This window comes from Cetorhinus maximus, chromosome 1 (assembly GCF_964194155.1).
Source record: "Cetorhinus maximus chromosome 1, sCetMax3.hap1.1, whole genome shotgun sequence".
Lineage (NCBI taxonomy): Eukaryota > Metazoa > Chordata > Chondrichthyes > Lamniformes > Cetorhinidae > Cetorhinus > Cetorhinus maximus.
The window spans coordinates 144,950,619-144,967,644 of record NC_135879.1 but is presented as its reverse complement, the minus strand read 5'-3'; the positions used below and the strand labels follow the sequence as shown (position 1 = coordinate 144,967,644).

The 17,026-nt window shown below is 44.9% G+C and overlaps 1 protein-coding gene across 1 annotated transcript in view; it reads left to right on the top strand.

The window, feature by feature from the left end:
- Positions 1 to 17,026, top strand: part of LOC144695542 (mitochondria-eating protein-like) — a 73,579-nt gene that overhangs the window by 22,024 nt on the left and 34,529 nt on the right. The window contains 2 exon segments of the mRNA XM_078566806.1: positions 217 to 340; positions 2,993 to 3,067. Coding sequence (XP_078422932.1) covers positions 217 to 340; positions 2,993 to 3,067 — 199 coding nt within the window.

Genomic DNA, 17,026 nt, shown 5'->3' with positions numbered 1-17,026 from the left:
TGACCTGAGCGATAGTGCTATAACTGGATCAAGATTGAATCGCAATGAAACATTCAGCACAAGGCATACGGAATGACAACAAGATCGAATTTACACATGAATATAGTTTCCTCACAAGCGCTCATTATGTAGATCTATTGTAAGATTCTGTTTTATTGCACAGTTTTGACTGCTTGTGAAATTTTAAAGGACAAAACGTTTTTTTGATCCCTTCAGGTATCGGCGCAGCTATGATTCTGATTTCACCGCTCCACTGGTGGTCTATCACCTCTGGCCAGCCCTGATAGAAAATGACACTGTCATTGCTAAGGGAGAAGCATTCACAAAAAGAGGAGCTCTGGTGAGTTGGGAAACCTATGTTGGTGGTTAAAAAGGAATAGCCGATTATGGGCTGTAATTCTCATTTTTGTGTTCAAATCCCTCCAGGGCCATTTTCCTCATCTCTAATATCCTCCAGCCAGCAAGTCTACCAAGATCTTTGCACTTATCCAATTGTAACCTCCTTTATATCCCTGATTTTAATTGCTTCATGATTGGTTATTCCATCTGCTGCCTTAAGCTCTGGAATTCCTTCCTCAAACCTCTCCACCCCTTTACCTCTATTCTTTTAAGATGCTCACTGAAACCTATCTCTTTGACCAAGGATTTGATCACATGATTTAATATCCCCTAATATGGATCAGTGTCAGACTTTGTTTGATAATCGTTTCTGTAAAGCACCTTGGGACACTTTGCTATGTTAATGACATGATATAAATGTGCATCATTGTAACAATCTGACTATAAAGTGGCCAATTCCCCTCTACTTAAAATTATCAGTAGTCTAATGGGGGGTGGGGGAAGAAAAAAACAACAATATGAGGCTGAAATGACTCTAATTCACTGGGTTAACTACTCTTTGTCCAAATTGGCGCACAGCTCACATTTAGACCCATATGAAATATAGGTCACATGTACTACATACTTGCTGTTCACCTAATCTATACTTTTCTGTTGTCATAGTTGATAGGTAGTGAGTAGATTCAACATATAACTTCAAAAAACAATTAATTTTGCTTTTTGAAACAATAATCTGATGCTTGCTAGCCTAATAATGATATCACTCCTTAAAACAAATATGAACAAGGAATAGGAGTAGACCTATGGTCCATCGAGCCTGCTCTGCCATTTAATATGATCATGGCTGATCTGATAGTAACCTGAAATCTGCATCCCACCTGCCCCCGATAACCTATCACCCCCTTGCTTACCAAGAATCTATCCACCTCTGCCTTAAAAATATTCAAAGACTCTGCTTCCACCGCCTTTTCAGGAAGATAGCTCCAAAGACTCGCGACCCTCTGGGAGAAAGAATTTCACTTCATCTCTATTTTAAATGGGCGACCCATTTTTAAACAGTGACCCCTAGCTCTAGATTCTTCCACAAGAGGGAACATCCTCTCCACATCTACCCTGTTAAGACCCCTCAGGATCTTATATGTTTCAATCAAGTCGCCTCTTACTCTTCTAAATTCCAGTGGATACAGCCTAACCTGTCCAGCCTTTCCTCATAAGACAACCCACCCATTCCAGGTATTAGTCTGGTAAACCTTCTCTGATCTGCTTCCAACGCATTTACATCCTTCATTAAATAAGCTGACCAGTACTCCAACTGTAATCTTACTAGTGCACTGTACCTCCCTACTTTAGAATTCAATTCCCCTCACAGTAAATGATAACAGTAAATGATAACCTGCTGTACCTGCATACTAACCTTTTGTGATTCATGCACTAGGACACCCAGATCTCTCTGCGCCTCAGAGCTCTGCAGTCTCTCACCATTTAGATAATATGTTTCTCTTTTATTCTTCATGCCAAAATGAACAATTTCACATTTTGCCACATTATACTCCATTTGCAAGATCTTTTCCCACTCACTTAACCTATCTATATCTTTTTATAGCCTCCTTACTTTCCTACCTATCTTTGTGTCATCAGCAAATTTGGCAACCATCCCTTCATCCAAGTCATTCATATAAATTGTAAACTGTTGAGGTCCCAGCACTGATCCCTGTGGCACACCACTCATTACATCTGGCCAACCTGAAAAAGACCCATTTATGCCTACTCTCTGCTTCCTGTTACCCAGCCAATCTTCTATCCATGTCAATATGTTACCCCCTATGCCATGAACTTTTATTTTCCGCAAGAACCTTTTGATGTGACACTTTATCAGATGCCTTCTGGAAATCTAAGTACAGTACATCCACTGGTTCCTCTTTATCCACTGCACATATTACTTCCTCAAAGAACTCCAATAAGTTGGTTAAACACAATTTCTCTTTCACAAAACCATGTTGACTCTGTCTGATGACATTGAGCTTATCCTAGCACCCTGCTATAACTTCTTTAATAATAGCTTTTAACATTTTCCCTATGACAGATGTTAGGCTAACTGGCCTGTAGTGTCCCACTACTGTCTCCCTCCCATTTTTGAATAATGGAGTTACATTTGCTATCTTCCAATCTAAAGGAGACCTTCCCCGAATCTAGAGAACTTTGTATCCAGTACATTCATTAAAGAATATTTTAAAATATATTTTGTTTAGTAGTCTAATCTTGCGAGCCTAGGAAACTGCACTGTGCACTCCACATCCACATCTTTAGTATGTTTTCCAAATAAGCTCTTAAGGCTGGTTTGAAGCTGTGGCCTCTACTATTTCAATAGATTCCCCTGGGTTCAAAGTAGCGCCTCTTGATTGAGTTTTGGAGGGGGGAATGGGGAAAGAGACCCAGTTATTTTTAAGTATACAATCTTTGTGTGTATTTCTTTCTATAAAATTGGGGATTACTCAAAATAAAAATACTCCCTTTAATCATATGACATTGACATACTTTTTAATGGTAATTTTTTGGGAATTGTACTCAGTTACTGTAGAATGATAGAGTTATTCTAAACTTATGGTAAAAGGCTTCATTTCTATTGGTAATCTTTGCTTTTTTATTGAGTTAGTGGTCGCCAAGTAAAAGCCGAAGCAGAAGTTCCAGTCCCATTCGTTCTCGTTCTATCAGTCCAACCCGTGGCCTGGTAGGTTCTTTTGAAATGTCTCTAGCTGTGACTCTAACAATACAAAGTGATAGTAGACTAACCGCTTTTAAACTAAAGCATTACAGCCATGGTTAATACAAATATGTATGTGATTTTAAATCTATTTTCTTTAATTTTACTTTGGCTATTGCTGGGGGTAGATGATGAATTGTACCACTGCTTTGGACAGGGATTGGACTGGGATCCTCTTCCCCAGTATGCAGAGACTTAGGCCCGGATTTCATGCCTCCATCCATATCTGAATGGAGGTGGGGTGAGATTTAAAAATGGCAAGCAGGAGCCAACTCTGGAATTCCTGCACCCATTTCCATTTCCATCAATTTTCGCTGGGGTGGGATAAAGGTGTGGGTGGTAAGCCCGTACCCTGCACTCCCAACCTGTCCGGCTCAATTAAGGGAATAGGCACCTTATTACCAGTGGAGTCTGACCAGCTTTTCTAGGCCTTGTGTTTCACGGCTCCTCGGAGGAAGCGTGAACCATAGTCTGGATTTGGGAGCCTTTTGACAGATAAGTTTACAAAGAATGGCAACTTTTTAATGCCTCCTCATGCGTGTGCCCCATGCCCCCTGACTTAATCTTCCCATCTCCTCCACAAAAATTGAGCCCCTAATCTCTGTTCTGTACCTCGAATGCCAGCACAACTGGGATCAGGAATTAACCATGTAAAGCATCATTGTCAGCACAATGTGCTGGAGCACCAACATGCAGTGCCATACCATTAATGTGTTAGCTTTAAGATATTGCAATTAAAAAACCCAGAATTGGAAACTATTATTTGCTTTTGGAATGCAATAAATTTACTGTTTTGTGTTTAAAAATACCAAGAAAGCTAGAATTGCATTACCTATTAATGTTTTATTGATAACTTACAGCTTTTTCTACACAGTTTTTAAAACAAAAACTAATGGGCTGGATTTTATGTAGCCCGTTGTGGTGGGAAACATGGCGGCCAGTCACGCGTCAGTCTCCCGGTGGCACCAAAAGCTACCCCAATAAAGGTGAAGGGTGGAAGGAGCTGACGTAGGATTGGCAGCTGCCACCAGCATGTGTATTAAGCTCAGTAATGAGCCAATTGACACCCATTATCTTGAACCCATCATAATTTAGTGGTGGCCTCCTAGGAAGGCTGTCCAGCAAACACAATTTGGGTTTGCCAGCAGACCTCGGGGTGGCAGCGGGCAGGTCCGCTACTAGGCACCCTACCCAATCGAGAATCCTTGCATCAAATAGTGGGGCGGCCACTGAAAGAAATCCCTCGCCCTTGCCCCCTCCCCTGCAACTTTCATTTCCTGATCCCCATCCTGCCTTCGCTCACCTTTGATCTAGGATCCCACGATAATTATGTGCCTCGGGCAGGGGTAGTGCTGCCATCTGCCCCTGCTGGTGCTGGTAGTATGAGGAGCTGTCAGTCTCTGGCCGGCAGTTCTTGCCAAGCAGGATTTCCCCTGCTGAGGACCTCAGACACTTGGAAGGCCTGAAGATGACTTAGGTGCCTGAAAGCATTTGATTCCATCAGGCCACTGCCATGGAACTGACGGGGGTTACCTGCCTATTCTCCAACTGGTGGACCAGACATGTGTTGACCCCACAGAATCCCAGCCAATGTATCAGTATCATTACAACTGAACAATCTCACATATTACCTATAGGTTTTCCAATATCCCATTGAGTGGCCACATTAAGTACACATTTTCTGCCAAAGTCGATAGGAAGGATATATGGGCTTTGGAGAGGTACAGTGTAGATTCCCCAGAATTATACCAGATCTTAAAGGGTTAAATTATCAGGACAAGGTGTATAATTTTAATATTCTCTTGAACTTATAAAGTTGAGAGGTGATCTAATTGAGATCTTTAAAATGATCAAGGAGCCTTACTGATGTTAGTGCTAGTCACCAACGCAGTTTCTAAAATGAAGGTATTCTCATTAGCTGCTAAGTGCCATGCATCTAATTTTGTGACCTGCACTTGCTTGGCTGTGTGACCCCTCAAAATCATAGTTGCTGAAAAGGCACGGCACTCCACCTTGGGGGCAGAATATCCACAGGGGATAAGCATTAATGCAGATTACCTGGACCATGACCAATTCAACAGTTTATCTGGCTTTAATTTGTATTGCTGATATAATCCTTGAGATAAAAACAAAAAGCTAAAAGCTACTGCAGATGCTGGAAATCCAAAACAAAATAAAAACAGAATTACCTGGAAAAACTCAGCAAGTCTGGCAGCATCGGTGGAGAAGAAATCAGTCAACGTTTCGAGCCCTCATGGCCCTTCAGCAGAACTGAAGCATAGTTTCAACAAGGGAGAAATATAAATTGGTTTAAGGTGGGTGGGGGGGAAGAGACACATTGAGGGTGTGGTGTGAGCAGATAATCAAAAGATGTCAGAGACAAAAGGGTCAAAGAGGTGTTGAAGGTGGTGGTCTTTGTCTGAGAAAAGTGCTAATTAAGAATGCAAGACAGGATATTCAAAGTACAGCTCTAGTGGGGGTGGGGTGGAAAGACTAAAGGTTTTAGTTTTAGATTTAAAAATAATGGAAATAGGTGGGGAAAGAAGAATCTATATAAATTATTGAAAAAAAAGGCGGGTGGGGGGGGAAAAGAAACGGGGTGGGGATGGGGGGAGGGGGAGTTTAAGATCTAAAGTTGTTGAATTCAATATTCAGCCCAGAAGGCTGTAAAGTGCCTAGTCGGAAGATGAGGTGCTGTTCCTCCAGTTTGCGTTGGGCTTCACTGGAACAATGCAGCAAGCCAAGGACAGACATGTGGGCAAGAGAACAGGGTGGAGTGTTAAAATGGCAAGCGACAGGGAGGTTTGGGTCTTTCTTGCGGACAGACCGCAGGTGTTCCGCAAAACGGTCGCCCAGTTTGCGTTTGGTCTCTCCAATGTAGAGGAGACCGCATTGGGAGCAACGAATGCAGTAGACTAAGTTAGGGGAAATGCAAGTGAAATGCTGCTTCACTTGAAAGGAATGTTTGGGCCCTTGGACGGTGAGGAGAGAGGAAGTGAAGGGGCAGGTGTTGCATCTTCTGCGTGGGCATGGGGAGGTGCCATAAGTGGGGGTTGAGGAGTAGGGGGTGATGGAGGAGTGGACCAGGGTGTCCCGGAGGGAACGATCCCTACGGAATGCCGTCAAGGGGGGTGAAGGGAAGATGTGTTTGGTGGTGGCATCATGCTGGAGTTGGCGGAAATGGCGGAGGATGATCCTTTGAATGCGGAGGCTGGTGGGGTGATAAGTGAGGACAAGGGGGACCCTATCATGTTTCTGGGAAGGAGGAGAAGGCGTGAGGGAGGATGCGCGGGATATGGGCCGGACACGGTTGAGGGCCCTGTCAACGACCGTGGATGGAAAACCTCGGTTAAGGAAGAAGGAGGACATGTCAGAGGAGCTGTTTTTGAAGGTAGCGTCATCAGAACAGATGCGACGGAGGCGAAGGAACTGAGAGAATGGGATGGAGTCTTTACAGGAAGCGGGGTGTGAGGAGCTGTAGTCGAGGTAGCTGTGGGAGTCGACAACTTTAGATCTTAAACTCCCCCTCCCCCCATCCCCACCCCGTTTCTTTTCCCCCCCCACCCGCCTTTTTTTTCAATAATTTATATAGATTCTTCTTTCCCCACCTATTTCCATTATTTTTAAATCTAAAACTAAAACCTTTAGTCTTTCCACCCCACCCCCACTAGAGCTGTACTTTGAATATCCTGTCTTGCATTCTTAATTAGCACTTTTCTCAGACAAAGACCACCACCTTCAACACCTCTTTGACCCTTTTGTCTCTGACATCTTTTGATTATCTGCTCACACCACACCCTCAATGTGTCTCTTCCCCCCCACCCACCTTAAACCAATTTATATTTCTCCCTTGTTGAAACTATGCTTCAGTTCTGCTGAAGGGCCATGAGGGCTCGAAACGTTGACTGATTTCTTCTCCACCGATGCTGCCAGACTTGCTGAGTTTTTCCAGGTAATTCTGTTTTTATTTTGTAATCCTTGAGATAACCATTTCAGTTAAATGATGGATCCAGACAACACTCCTAGCTGTATTATTCTGCTGCAGATTGTAGTAATCTGTGATGCAGCTTTTCAACATTACATCAAGTATCGCCTCTTTTAGCCATCAGGCCTATCCATAATGCCCAGTGTAAATAATAGGATTAGTCAATATTGGGTTAACTTGGTAATGTTGTCCACCTAGCATCCTTGAGGCAGCTCCACTGAGTGTTGCTAAGAACTATAATAAGTCATTTGGCTCAATTTTGAGCTGTATTGTGTGGGTGACTGTGCTCCTTGTGTTTTCATTAATAATTTCTTGTTTCATGCAGTAAGAGTGTACAGCTGTTTTGCAGCTGCAAGATTGAGAGCTGACGTTTTATCACGTGTTTTACAGTCTTCCCGAAGCCGTAGCCCTTCCCCTGTCAGATGAAGCATTAGTCCCAGTAAGTGTGAAAGAATTTTGAATGCAACAATATGGAATAGTTTAGAGGTTTATTCTTGAATATATGATTTAATAATTGAAGCGATTTAACCACTTCTGCCAGTAGTTTGGTTCATGTGTGTGTGTAAAATTACTTCTTGTATTATGTCAGTGCAGCTGGGAACCAAGGTGTGCTGTCCCTGCACCGATCTATGTATAGGGAAGGGAACAAAATGCTCAAGGCTGGTATAAATCTAGGAGGACTATTGATGGTCCCCTGAGGAAATATGGCAAGGAGGTTGAGAAATCAACAGCTCCTTGGCAGGAGTCCCTAAAATAGTTGCAAGGGGCAGAATATTAAGCTCGACGGGTAGTTGTGCGCCTGACCTGGCCAAGTGTAAAATGACGCATGATGACATTGGGAAAGCGTCCCGACGTCATCGTGCAGTCCCGCGATATTTTGTTCGCCGGGCGCGCGCCAGAGTCAGCAGCCTGCCCGCTAACAATTAAAAGGCCTGGTAAGGCCATTAAAAAGGTAATTAAATTCAAATTTACACTGCCAGTCCAACCTTACGGTTGGCTGGCAGGCGAAAAGGCCAAGAGGCCTTTGCAAATAAAAATTTTACACTTGAATTAAAAACATGTCCCTGCTCATGTGACAAAACATGTCCCCTCGTGTGACTCTATGACATTTTTATTTATTTTTTTTAAAGAGTGCTTCATCTCCCTGAGGCAGCTCTGTGCCTCAGAGGGATTATTCAGCGCTCTCTCGCGTGCAAGTGCACAGTTCGCGCTTGGCCTGCTCACCCCCCTCCCCCTGCCCACACAGGCAGCGCTGAGCACTGCTGCCCGCGTTTCACGCTGGGCGGGCCTTAATTGGCCTGCCAGCATGAAATCGTGGTGTGGTGCTGATCGCGGGCAGTGCTCAGCTTCCCGGCTGCCCCCACTGAGTCATACGCCAAGAGCAAAATTCTGCCCAAGGTGCTGGTGGAGAAGGTGGAGAATTAAATGATCAAAATGAAGGATTGTTATAACCTTCAAAGGTTTTCTCGCATTTGTTTTTTTTTGAGGGTTGTAATTGGTTCTATTTTGTGAATTGAAGTTTTTTTGAGAGTGTGGCTTATATTGTGTTTTTCATACCACTCACTAAAAAGCAGCTAATCAAACTGCATCACACGCCCCTTATCGTTTGCATCATGCATGTATCAGGTAAATCCAAAGCTTACTTGAACTAGATAGATTGGCCTTGAAATTGCACATTTTTAGCAAATGAACACTCAAATCCAACAGTTTTAACACCCGTTAAAACAACAAGGGAAGCAATTCATATCAACATGCCAGAGGTACTTGTAAGGAGCATGAGCTGAGAAATTGGGGACTTTATATAAATGGATGAAAACTCTTTCGAGTTACCAACAGTCACAGATTGCAACTCTTTTCGAGTACAATCACAGTTCTTGGTTTCTGGGAGTGGGACATGAACCCATAACCCTCTGATTCAAAGGCGAGGGTGCTATGAACTGAGCCACAGCACTTACAACTTTTTTTCCAGTACTCTCTGCAAATGTCACTCCATCGCTCTGCATTGGGAGCATCCGACTGCAAATCACTCTCCACAATGAATTCATGCACTAATAATGGCAGTGTAGTTGTAAGGCCATTGAGTTAAAAAGAGGGAAATAGGATGGTGATGATAATGGTGCATTCATCACACTGCTGCCCGAATTACGGCATTTTGTTCCAAATCCCAGGGATGGAGTCATTAACATAAAGGGAATGGGCTTTCACAGCACTTATGGTGCTCCCCACCCTGTGGGAGAGCAAGAATATTGGAGCCTGGGGAGGGTGTGTCCCGGTTGAGGAGTGGAGGTTTAAAAACGAAAATGCCGCCATTTCTCTCATGCGGCAAATAATTTCCTGTCAGAAAACCAACGTTAGGATCACCTGGTCGCAAAAGTGTAAGGGGGCATACTACCAACTGACCACCAGAAACATGGATCTAGCAGGGTTTCTTTCAGGGAATGTTCTTCCTTCAGTCCTGCCTCTTGTTAGTGAAGTCAGGAAGGAAGAGGTGGATGCAAGAAATGCCTTTCAACTGTTTGTTTATTGGTAGAAGAGAAGTCATGGAGCCCTAGTGAAACTGGGTGTCAGACCAAATTCTGCCACCTCCCCCAACCACCTGATATAGCTCAGCCTCTTGTCCTCCCACGTGTTTGGTCAGGAATTTTGGCCTAATAATTCTTTGTAAAATGTTTTGAAAGGGGAATGCAGATGATGGAAAGAGCTGCTAAAGTGAATGCAAACTAACTATCAGTTTTTTCCTGAAATACTCGTGAATCTTTCAGCACTTTCCATATATTTTTCTTACTGTTACACTAAGTGTAATTCCAGACAGTATCTTACTATAAGATGTTGCAGCTTTAAGACATTATGTGGGCAGACACAAGCCCCACGCAGTGCAACTGGAGACCAAAGCATTTGAAACTGCCTTTTGTGTCGTACCACTGAGTTCTAAGGAAACATGTTGATTGAGATAATTGCCAGTTTCTCATAGTTTAGGCAGAACATGAACTAGAACATCAAAGGCAGCATAGCAGAAGGTTTGCAGATTGTTTGTTTGTTTGTTTATTGGTTAATATTTTGTCACGACATTGTGTTAGTCAGATACAGATGGACTGCCCCTTTGTGTGGGAAAGCTTGTTAAGGTGAGCATATCAGAGGTAGACACTAGAACAGTACTTCCAGTGACAAAACTGACTGAGAACATCCAATACTCCCAATGCAAGCATAATGGATTCGTAGTGAGAAACCTCCTGTCATAATATAGGGACAATACAAATCAATTCCATCTGGAGAAGAACACAGTGTCCATTGATGGACAGACAGTTCAATTCCTTACACTTTGCTTATAATTTTCTCTTCTCTTCCTGTCAAAGTTAGTGACGTACAACTGGGCTATGATTCTATTGCTGTTACCAGCTCTCTGCTACCTCATTAATTGGTGATCCTTCATGTTTAAGCCTTAATATTTGGTGCTGCAGGTTGTTGGGGTTTTGGAGCTGAATACTATCCTATCCTTTTGGATAGCCACACATGTGGACATCCCATCAGTGTGCTGAATTGTTCAGGAACGTGAACCCTAGGTATTTTTGTTTTCTTTCTCGAACCCTAGTTAACTCTGCATACAGGGATCAAATCAAGGATATTCCGCTGTCTCTGAAATGGTATCCTGCATGACTGACCACAGCATACTTTCCCTTCTCAGCCGCTGCATAGATTTTTACATTACATTGAGTTCTCCATCCTGCTCCTCTGTGGCAGTCAACCTATTTTGGTTCCACCCTTAACTGCCTTATTTCAGTCTTTCTATCTCCCTCAATGGTTCACCTGCTACCTCCTATTCCTAATTTATATGCTGTCTGTCAGTGACATCATTCACGAACATGGGCCTAGCTTTCACGTACGTACCAATGACCTGGTCTTAATAGTCTTAATTCTCCATGTCCATTGTTTTTGCTAAGCTGTTCAGTTGCCTGGTACACGAATTATAAACAGGCATGCCCAATCTTTTTGCATGAGCGGCCACATTTCAGTTTTTTGTTCTGACTTAATGGGCCAGTGAGTAAATTTTGGAAATATAAGGCATTAGAAATTTGTCTTGCTATCGATCAAAATAACAAAAAATGTGCATTTTTATGAACCAGCTTCAAAAGTGAAGATGAATTTATTAGCTTGATGAGAATTTTTAAATCCAAGAGCTGGTTGATCGGGAGCGATTGTAGGCCAATGAGAGCAGGGGGTGATGGGTGAGTGGGACTCATACAAGTTAGTCCTGAGATGGTGAAAGGTGCTGTAATGCAAGTTCTTTATTTTCCTCTTTCTCTTCTGCTGTTCTCTAAAGACTGGACCAATCTAACACTAGATTTGAATCCAACTGCATTGGTACATTAATTCCATTTTAAAAGCTTTAAAAGAATGAAACTCCTGGCCTAACATGGCCATATCTTATGTTAACACCCTACTCACTGCTGACAGGTCCAGCACTTGAGCTGGCTCACTACAGCGAGCCAGTAAGGTTGATTTTAAAACTGTTGATCTGTATCTGATAGCCCAGACTGACTATCAGTGGCTCTCAATGGGAATTAAAGTGAAGGACAGACTGTCGGCGTTTCTGCATGAGCACTTTCTGCTAGGAAACAGCAGGGTTGGCCCAAATAATCTCCCAGAGAGTCAGTGCTCCAACCTGGTAACTCCAGGCTCACAGCCCTGCAGCCCCGTGGAGTTTTCCAACCCAAAGGAAGGTGCAACTTGGGCGCAAGTCCGACGTAAGCAAAAAAGAAACACAGCAGCAATTTGAAAACAAATGGGGGAAGATGTTGTAATAATATCACTGGAGTGGTAATCCAGAGGCCCAGGGTAATGGTCAGGGGACATGGGCTTAAATCATGGCAGCTGGTGGAATTTAAACTCCGTTAATAAGTCTGGAATATAAAGCTAGACTCAGTAATGGTGACCATAACAACTATCATCAATTGAGGTTAAAAACCCATCTGGTTCATTAAGGTCCTTTTAGGGAAGGAAATCTGCCATCTTTGCCTGGTCTGGCCTACATGTGGCTCCAGACCCACAGTAATATGATTGACACTGACACAGTTAACTGCCCTCTGCAATGGCCTACCAAGCCATTCAGTTCGAGGGCAATTGGGGATGGGCAATGAATGCAGGCCTTGCCAGTGACACCCACATCCCAAGAAAGAATAAAGAACAAAACAAATAAAGAAAATTAAATCTACGAATTTCCTGCTGTTCTGAAACTCGGCATTTCAATTCAGTGCTTGTTGCTTATAGGAAATTGACAGAATAATCCAGGATTTGTCAGAGCAATTACATATCAGTTTCAATTCATTTTCTGGCAGACAAACATTCCCTCGCAGCCTCTTTCTCCTCCACCACCTTAACAAACATTCCCTTGCAGCCTCTTTGCACCCCTCTGCAAACCATCACTCTCGCCCTCATCCCCCGACCCTCTGCAAATAATCACTCTCACAGCCTCATCCCCCGACCCCTCTGCAAAACATCACTCTCACCCTCATCCCCCGACCCCTCTGCAAACAATCACTCTCACAGCCTCATCCCCCGACCCCTCTGCAAACAATCACTCTCACAGCCTCATCCCCCGACCCCTCTGCAAACAATCACTCTCACCCTCATCCCCCGACCCCTCTGCAAACAATCACTCTCACAGCCTCATCCCCCGACCCCTCTGCAAACAATCACTCTCACAGCCTCATCCCCCGACCCTCTGCAAACAATCACTCTCACAGCCTCACCCCCCGACCCCTCTGCAAACAATCACTCTCACAGCCTCACCCCCCGACCCCTCTGCAAACAATCACTCTCACAGCCTCATCCCCCGACCCCCCTGCAAACAATCACTCTCACAGCCTCATCCCCCGACCCCTCTGCAAACAAACACTCCTCGCAGCCTCATCCCCCGACCCCTCTGCAAACAATCACTCTCACAGCCTCATCCCCCGACCCCTCTGCAAACAATCACTCTCACAGCCTCATCCCCCGACCCCTCTGCAAACAATCACTCTCACAGCCTCATCCCCCGACCCCTCTGCAAACAATCACTCTCACAGCCTCACCCCCTGAACCCTCTGCAAACAATCACTCTCACAGCCTCATCCCCCGACCCCTCTGCAAACAAACACTCCTCGCAGTCCCTTTCTGCCCCCCTTCCTCACTCTGCAGACAAACACTCCCTTGCAGCCTCTCTCCCCAAACTGCTGATGGCCCCGTGCAGTTTCTTGCGCCCAGTAACCTCTCTTTTTCACCTCCAACCCAACCAGACTCACGACCGCTACTGCGCCAGGCCTCTGGCTGACCGCTGTCACTCATTGTCACGCTGCTCGCTGCTGTTTGATTTTTCTCTCTGGCGTTTGCTGCTGAGAGGCTTCTAGTGAGCTTATCAGCACCAAATGTGGGAGAGAAACAGCCTGTGATTGGAGGAACAGCTCTTTACAGAATCTGTCACTGCTACTTAGGTGTATTTTGAACGTTGGCTGGCGGGCCAGATGGAAACCCTTGGCAAGCGAGAATATGGCCTGCTGAACAAGCTTGGGTTACAATGTTCTTCCTTCACCAGCAATATTGGTAAAAACCATCTCATTTAGCTCCTAGAGGAAATTACTTCTTTAGCCTCCTCCTTCCTTGCTTGCTGTGATTGAACCCACAGGTGCACCGTTTTGGTGTCCTGCTTGACCAAAAAGCTCAGCTTTAGATCTTTTACTTTCACCCAAAAGGAACAGATACATGGGCCATCAATCCCTTGTCTGCTCCACCATTCAGTTAGATCATGGTTGCTCTATATTTCCACTCCATTTATTCACTGTGATTCCCTATCCCTTAATCCCCTCACCTAACATTTTTTCTCAATTATTCTCTCACGCATGTAGATGTCAATGGCTAGGCCAGCATTTTGTTGCCCATCCCTAGCTGCCCTTGAGAAGGTGGTGGTGAGCTGCCGCCTTGAACCGCTGCAGTCCATATGGTGTAGGTACACCCACAGCATTGTTAGGGAGGGAATTGCAGGATTTTGACTCAGTGGCAATGAAGGAACAGTGATACATTTCCAAGTCAAGATGGTGTGTGGCTTGGAGAGAGCTTTTGGTGGTGGTGTTCCCATGCACCTGCAGCCCTTGTCCTTCTATATGGTAGAGATCATGGATTTGGAAGATGCTGTTGAAGAAGCCTTGGGGAGTTGTTGCAATGTATCTTGTAGATGGTACACACTGCTACTGCTGTGCGTCAGTAGTGGGTGGGGTGCCAACCAAATGGTCTGCTTTGTCCTGGATGCTGTTGAGCTCCTAGTGTTGTTGGAGTTGCGCTCATCCAGACAAATGGGGAATATCCCATCATACTCCTGACATCTGCCTTGTAGGTGGTAGAAAGGCTTCGGGGAGTCAGGAGATGAGTTACTCACCGCAGGATTCCTAGCCTCTGACCTGCTCTTGTAGCCGCAGTATTTATATGGCTAGTTCAGTTCAGTTTTTGGTCAATGGTAACCCCCAGGATGTTGATAGTGGGGGTTTCAGTGATGGTAATGCCATTGAATGTCAAGGGGAGATGGCTATATTCTCTCTTGTTGGAGATGGTCATTGCCTGGCACTTGTGTGGCACAAATATTACTAGCCACTTATCAGCCCAAGCCTGAATGTTGTCCAGGTCTTGCTGCATATCAACATGGACTGCTTCAGTATCTGAGGAGTTGTGAATGGTGCTGAACATTGTGCAATCGTCAGCAAACATCCCTACTTCTGACTTTATGATGGAAGGAAGGTCAATGATGAAGCAGCTGAAAATGGTTGGGCCTAGGACACTATCCTGAGGAACTGATGTGGTGGCGGAGTGGTATTGTCACTGACTAGTGATTCGGAGACCCAGAGTAATACCCTGGGGATCCGGGTTTGAATCCCACCATGGCAGATGGTGGAATTTGAACTCCATAAAAAATCTGTGTAATTAAACATCTAAAGATGACCATGAATCGATTGTCGTAAAACCCATCTGGTTCACTAATGCCCCTTTGGCCTATGTATGATTCCAGATCTGCGATAATGTGGTTGACTCTTAAATACCCTCTGAAATGGCCTAGTAAGCTGATAAAAAGGAATGGAACTGGATAGACCACCCGGCATCGACCTAGGCACTGCAAACGACAGTGGCAAACCCAGCCCTGTCGAGCCTGCAAAGTCCTCCTTACGAACATCTGGGGGCTAAAGCCACAACTGGGAGAGCTGTCTCACAGACTAGTCAGGCAGCAGCCTGACATAGTCATCCTCACGGAATCATACCTTACAATGTCCCAAACACCACCATCACCATCCCTAGATATGTCCTGTCCCACCAGCAGGGCAGACCCAGCAAAGGTGACGGCACAATGGTATATAAGGAGTTCTGGGAGTCCTCAACATTGACTCCAACCCCATGAAGCCTCATGGCATCAAGTCAAACATGGGCAAGGAAACCTCCTGCTGATTACCACGTACCACCCTCCTTCAGTTGATGAATCAATACTCCTCCATATTGAACATCCCTTGGAGGATGCACTGAGGGTGGCAAATGTGCAGAATGTACTCTGCGTGGGGGACTTCAATGTCCATCACCAAGAGTGGCTCGGTAGCACCACTACTGACTAAGCTGGCCGAGTCCTAAAGGACATAACTGCTAGACTAGGTCTGTGGTAGGTGGTGAGGGAACCAACAAGAGGGAAAAACATACTTTACCTTACCAGCCTGCCTGCCGCAAATGCATCTGTCCATGACCGTGTCGGTAGGAGTGACCACAGAACAGTTCTCTTGGAGACAAAGTCTCATCTTCACATGTTGTGTGGCACTACCACTGTGCTAATTGGGATAGATTTTGAACAGATAAGACTGGGCATCCATGAGGCGCTGTGGACCATCAGCAGCAACAGAATCTGTAACCACAATATGTAACCTCATGGCCCGGCATACCCTCCCACAAGCCAGAGGATCAACCCTAGTTCAATGAAGAGTTTTTTATTCGTTTGCAGGATGTGGGCTTTGGCTGGGCCAGCATTTATTGCCCACCTCTAAGTGCCCTTGAGAAGGTGGTGATGAGCTACCTTCTTGAACCACTGCAGTCCATGTGGTGTAGGTACATCCACAGTGCTGTTAGGAAGTTCTAGGATATTGACCCAGTGACAGTGAAGGAATGCTGATTATTTTTCCAAGTCAGGATGGTGAGTAGCTTGAAGGGGAACTTGCAGATGTTCCCATCTATCTGCTGCCCTTGTCCTTCTAGATGGTTGTGGGTTTGCAAGGTGCTGTCAAATGAGCCTTGGTGAATTCCTGCAGTGCATCTTGTAGATAGTACACACTGCTGCTACTGTGCGTCGGTGGTGGAGGGAGTGAATGTTTGTGGAAGACGTGCCAATCAAGAGAGCTGCTTTGTCCTGGACAGTATCGAGCTTATTGAGTGTTGTGGGAGCTGCACTCCTTCAGGCAAGTGGGGTGTATTCCATCACATTCCTAACTTGTGCCTTGTAGATGATGCATAGGCTTTGGGGAACCAAGAGGTGAGTTACTCGTCACAGGATTCCTAGCCTCTGACCTGCTCTTGTAGCCACAGTATTTATATGGCTATTTCAGTTCAGTTTCTGGTCAATGGTAACACCCAGGATGTTGATAGTGAGGGACTCAGTGATGGTAATGCCATTTAACATCAAGGGGTGATGGTTGGATTCTCTTGTTGGAGATGGTCATTGGCTGGCATTTGTGTGTCACAAATGTTACTTGCCACTTGTCAGCCCAAGCCTGGATATTGTCCAAGTGTTGCTGCATTTGGAAATGAGCTGCTTCAGTATGTGCAGGAGGGCATGCCAGGAGCAGCACCAGGCATACCTAAAAATGAGGTGTCAACCTGGTGAAGCTGCAACACAGGGCTACTTGCTTGCCACACAGCATAAGCAGCAAGTGATAGAGCTGAGCGATTCC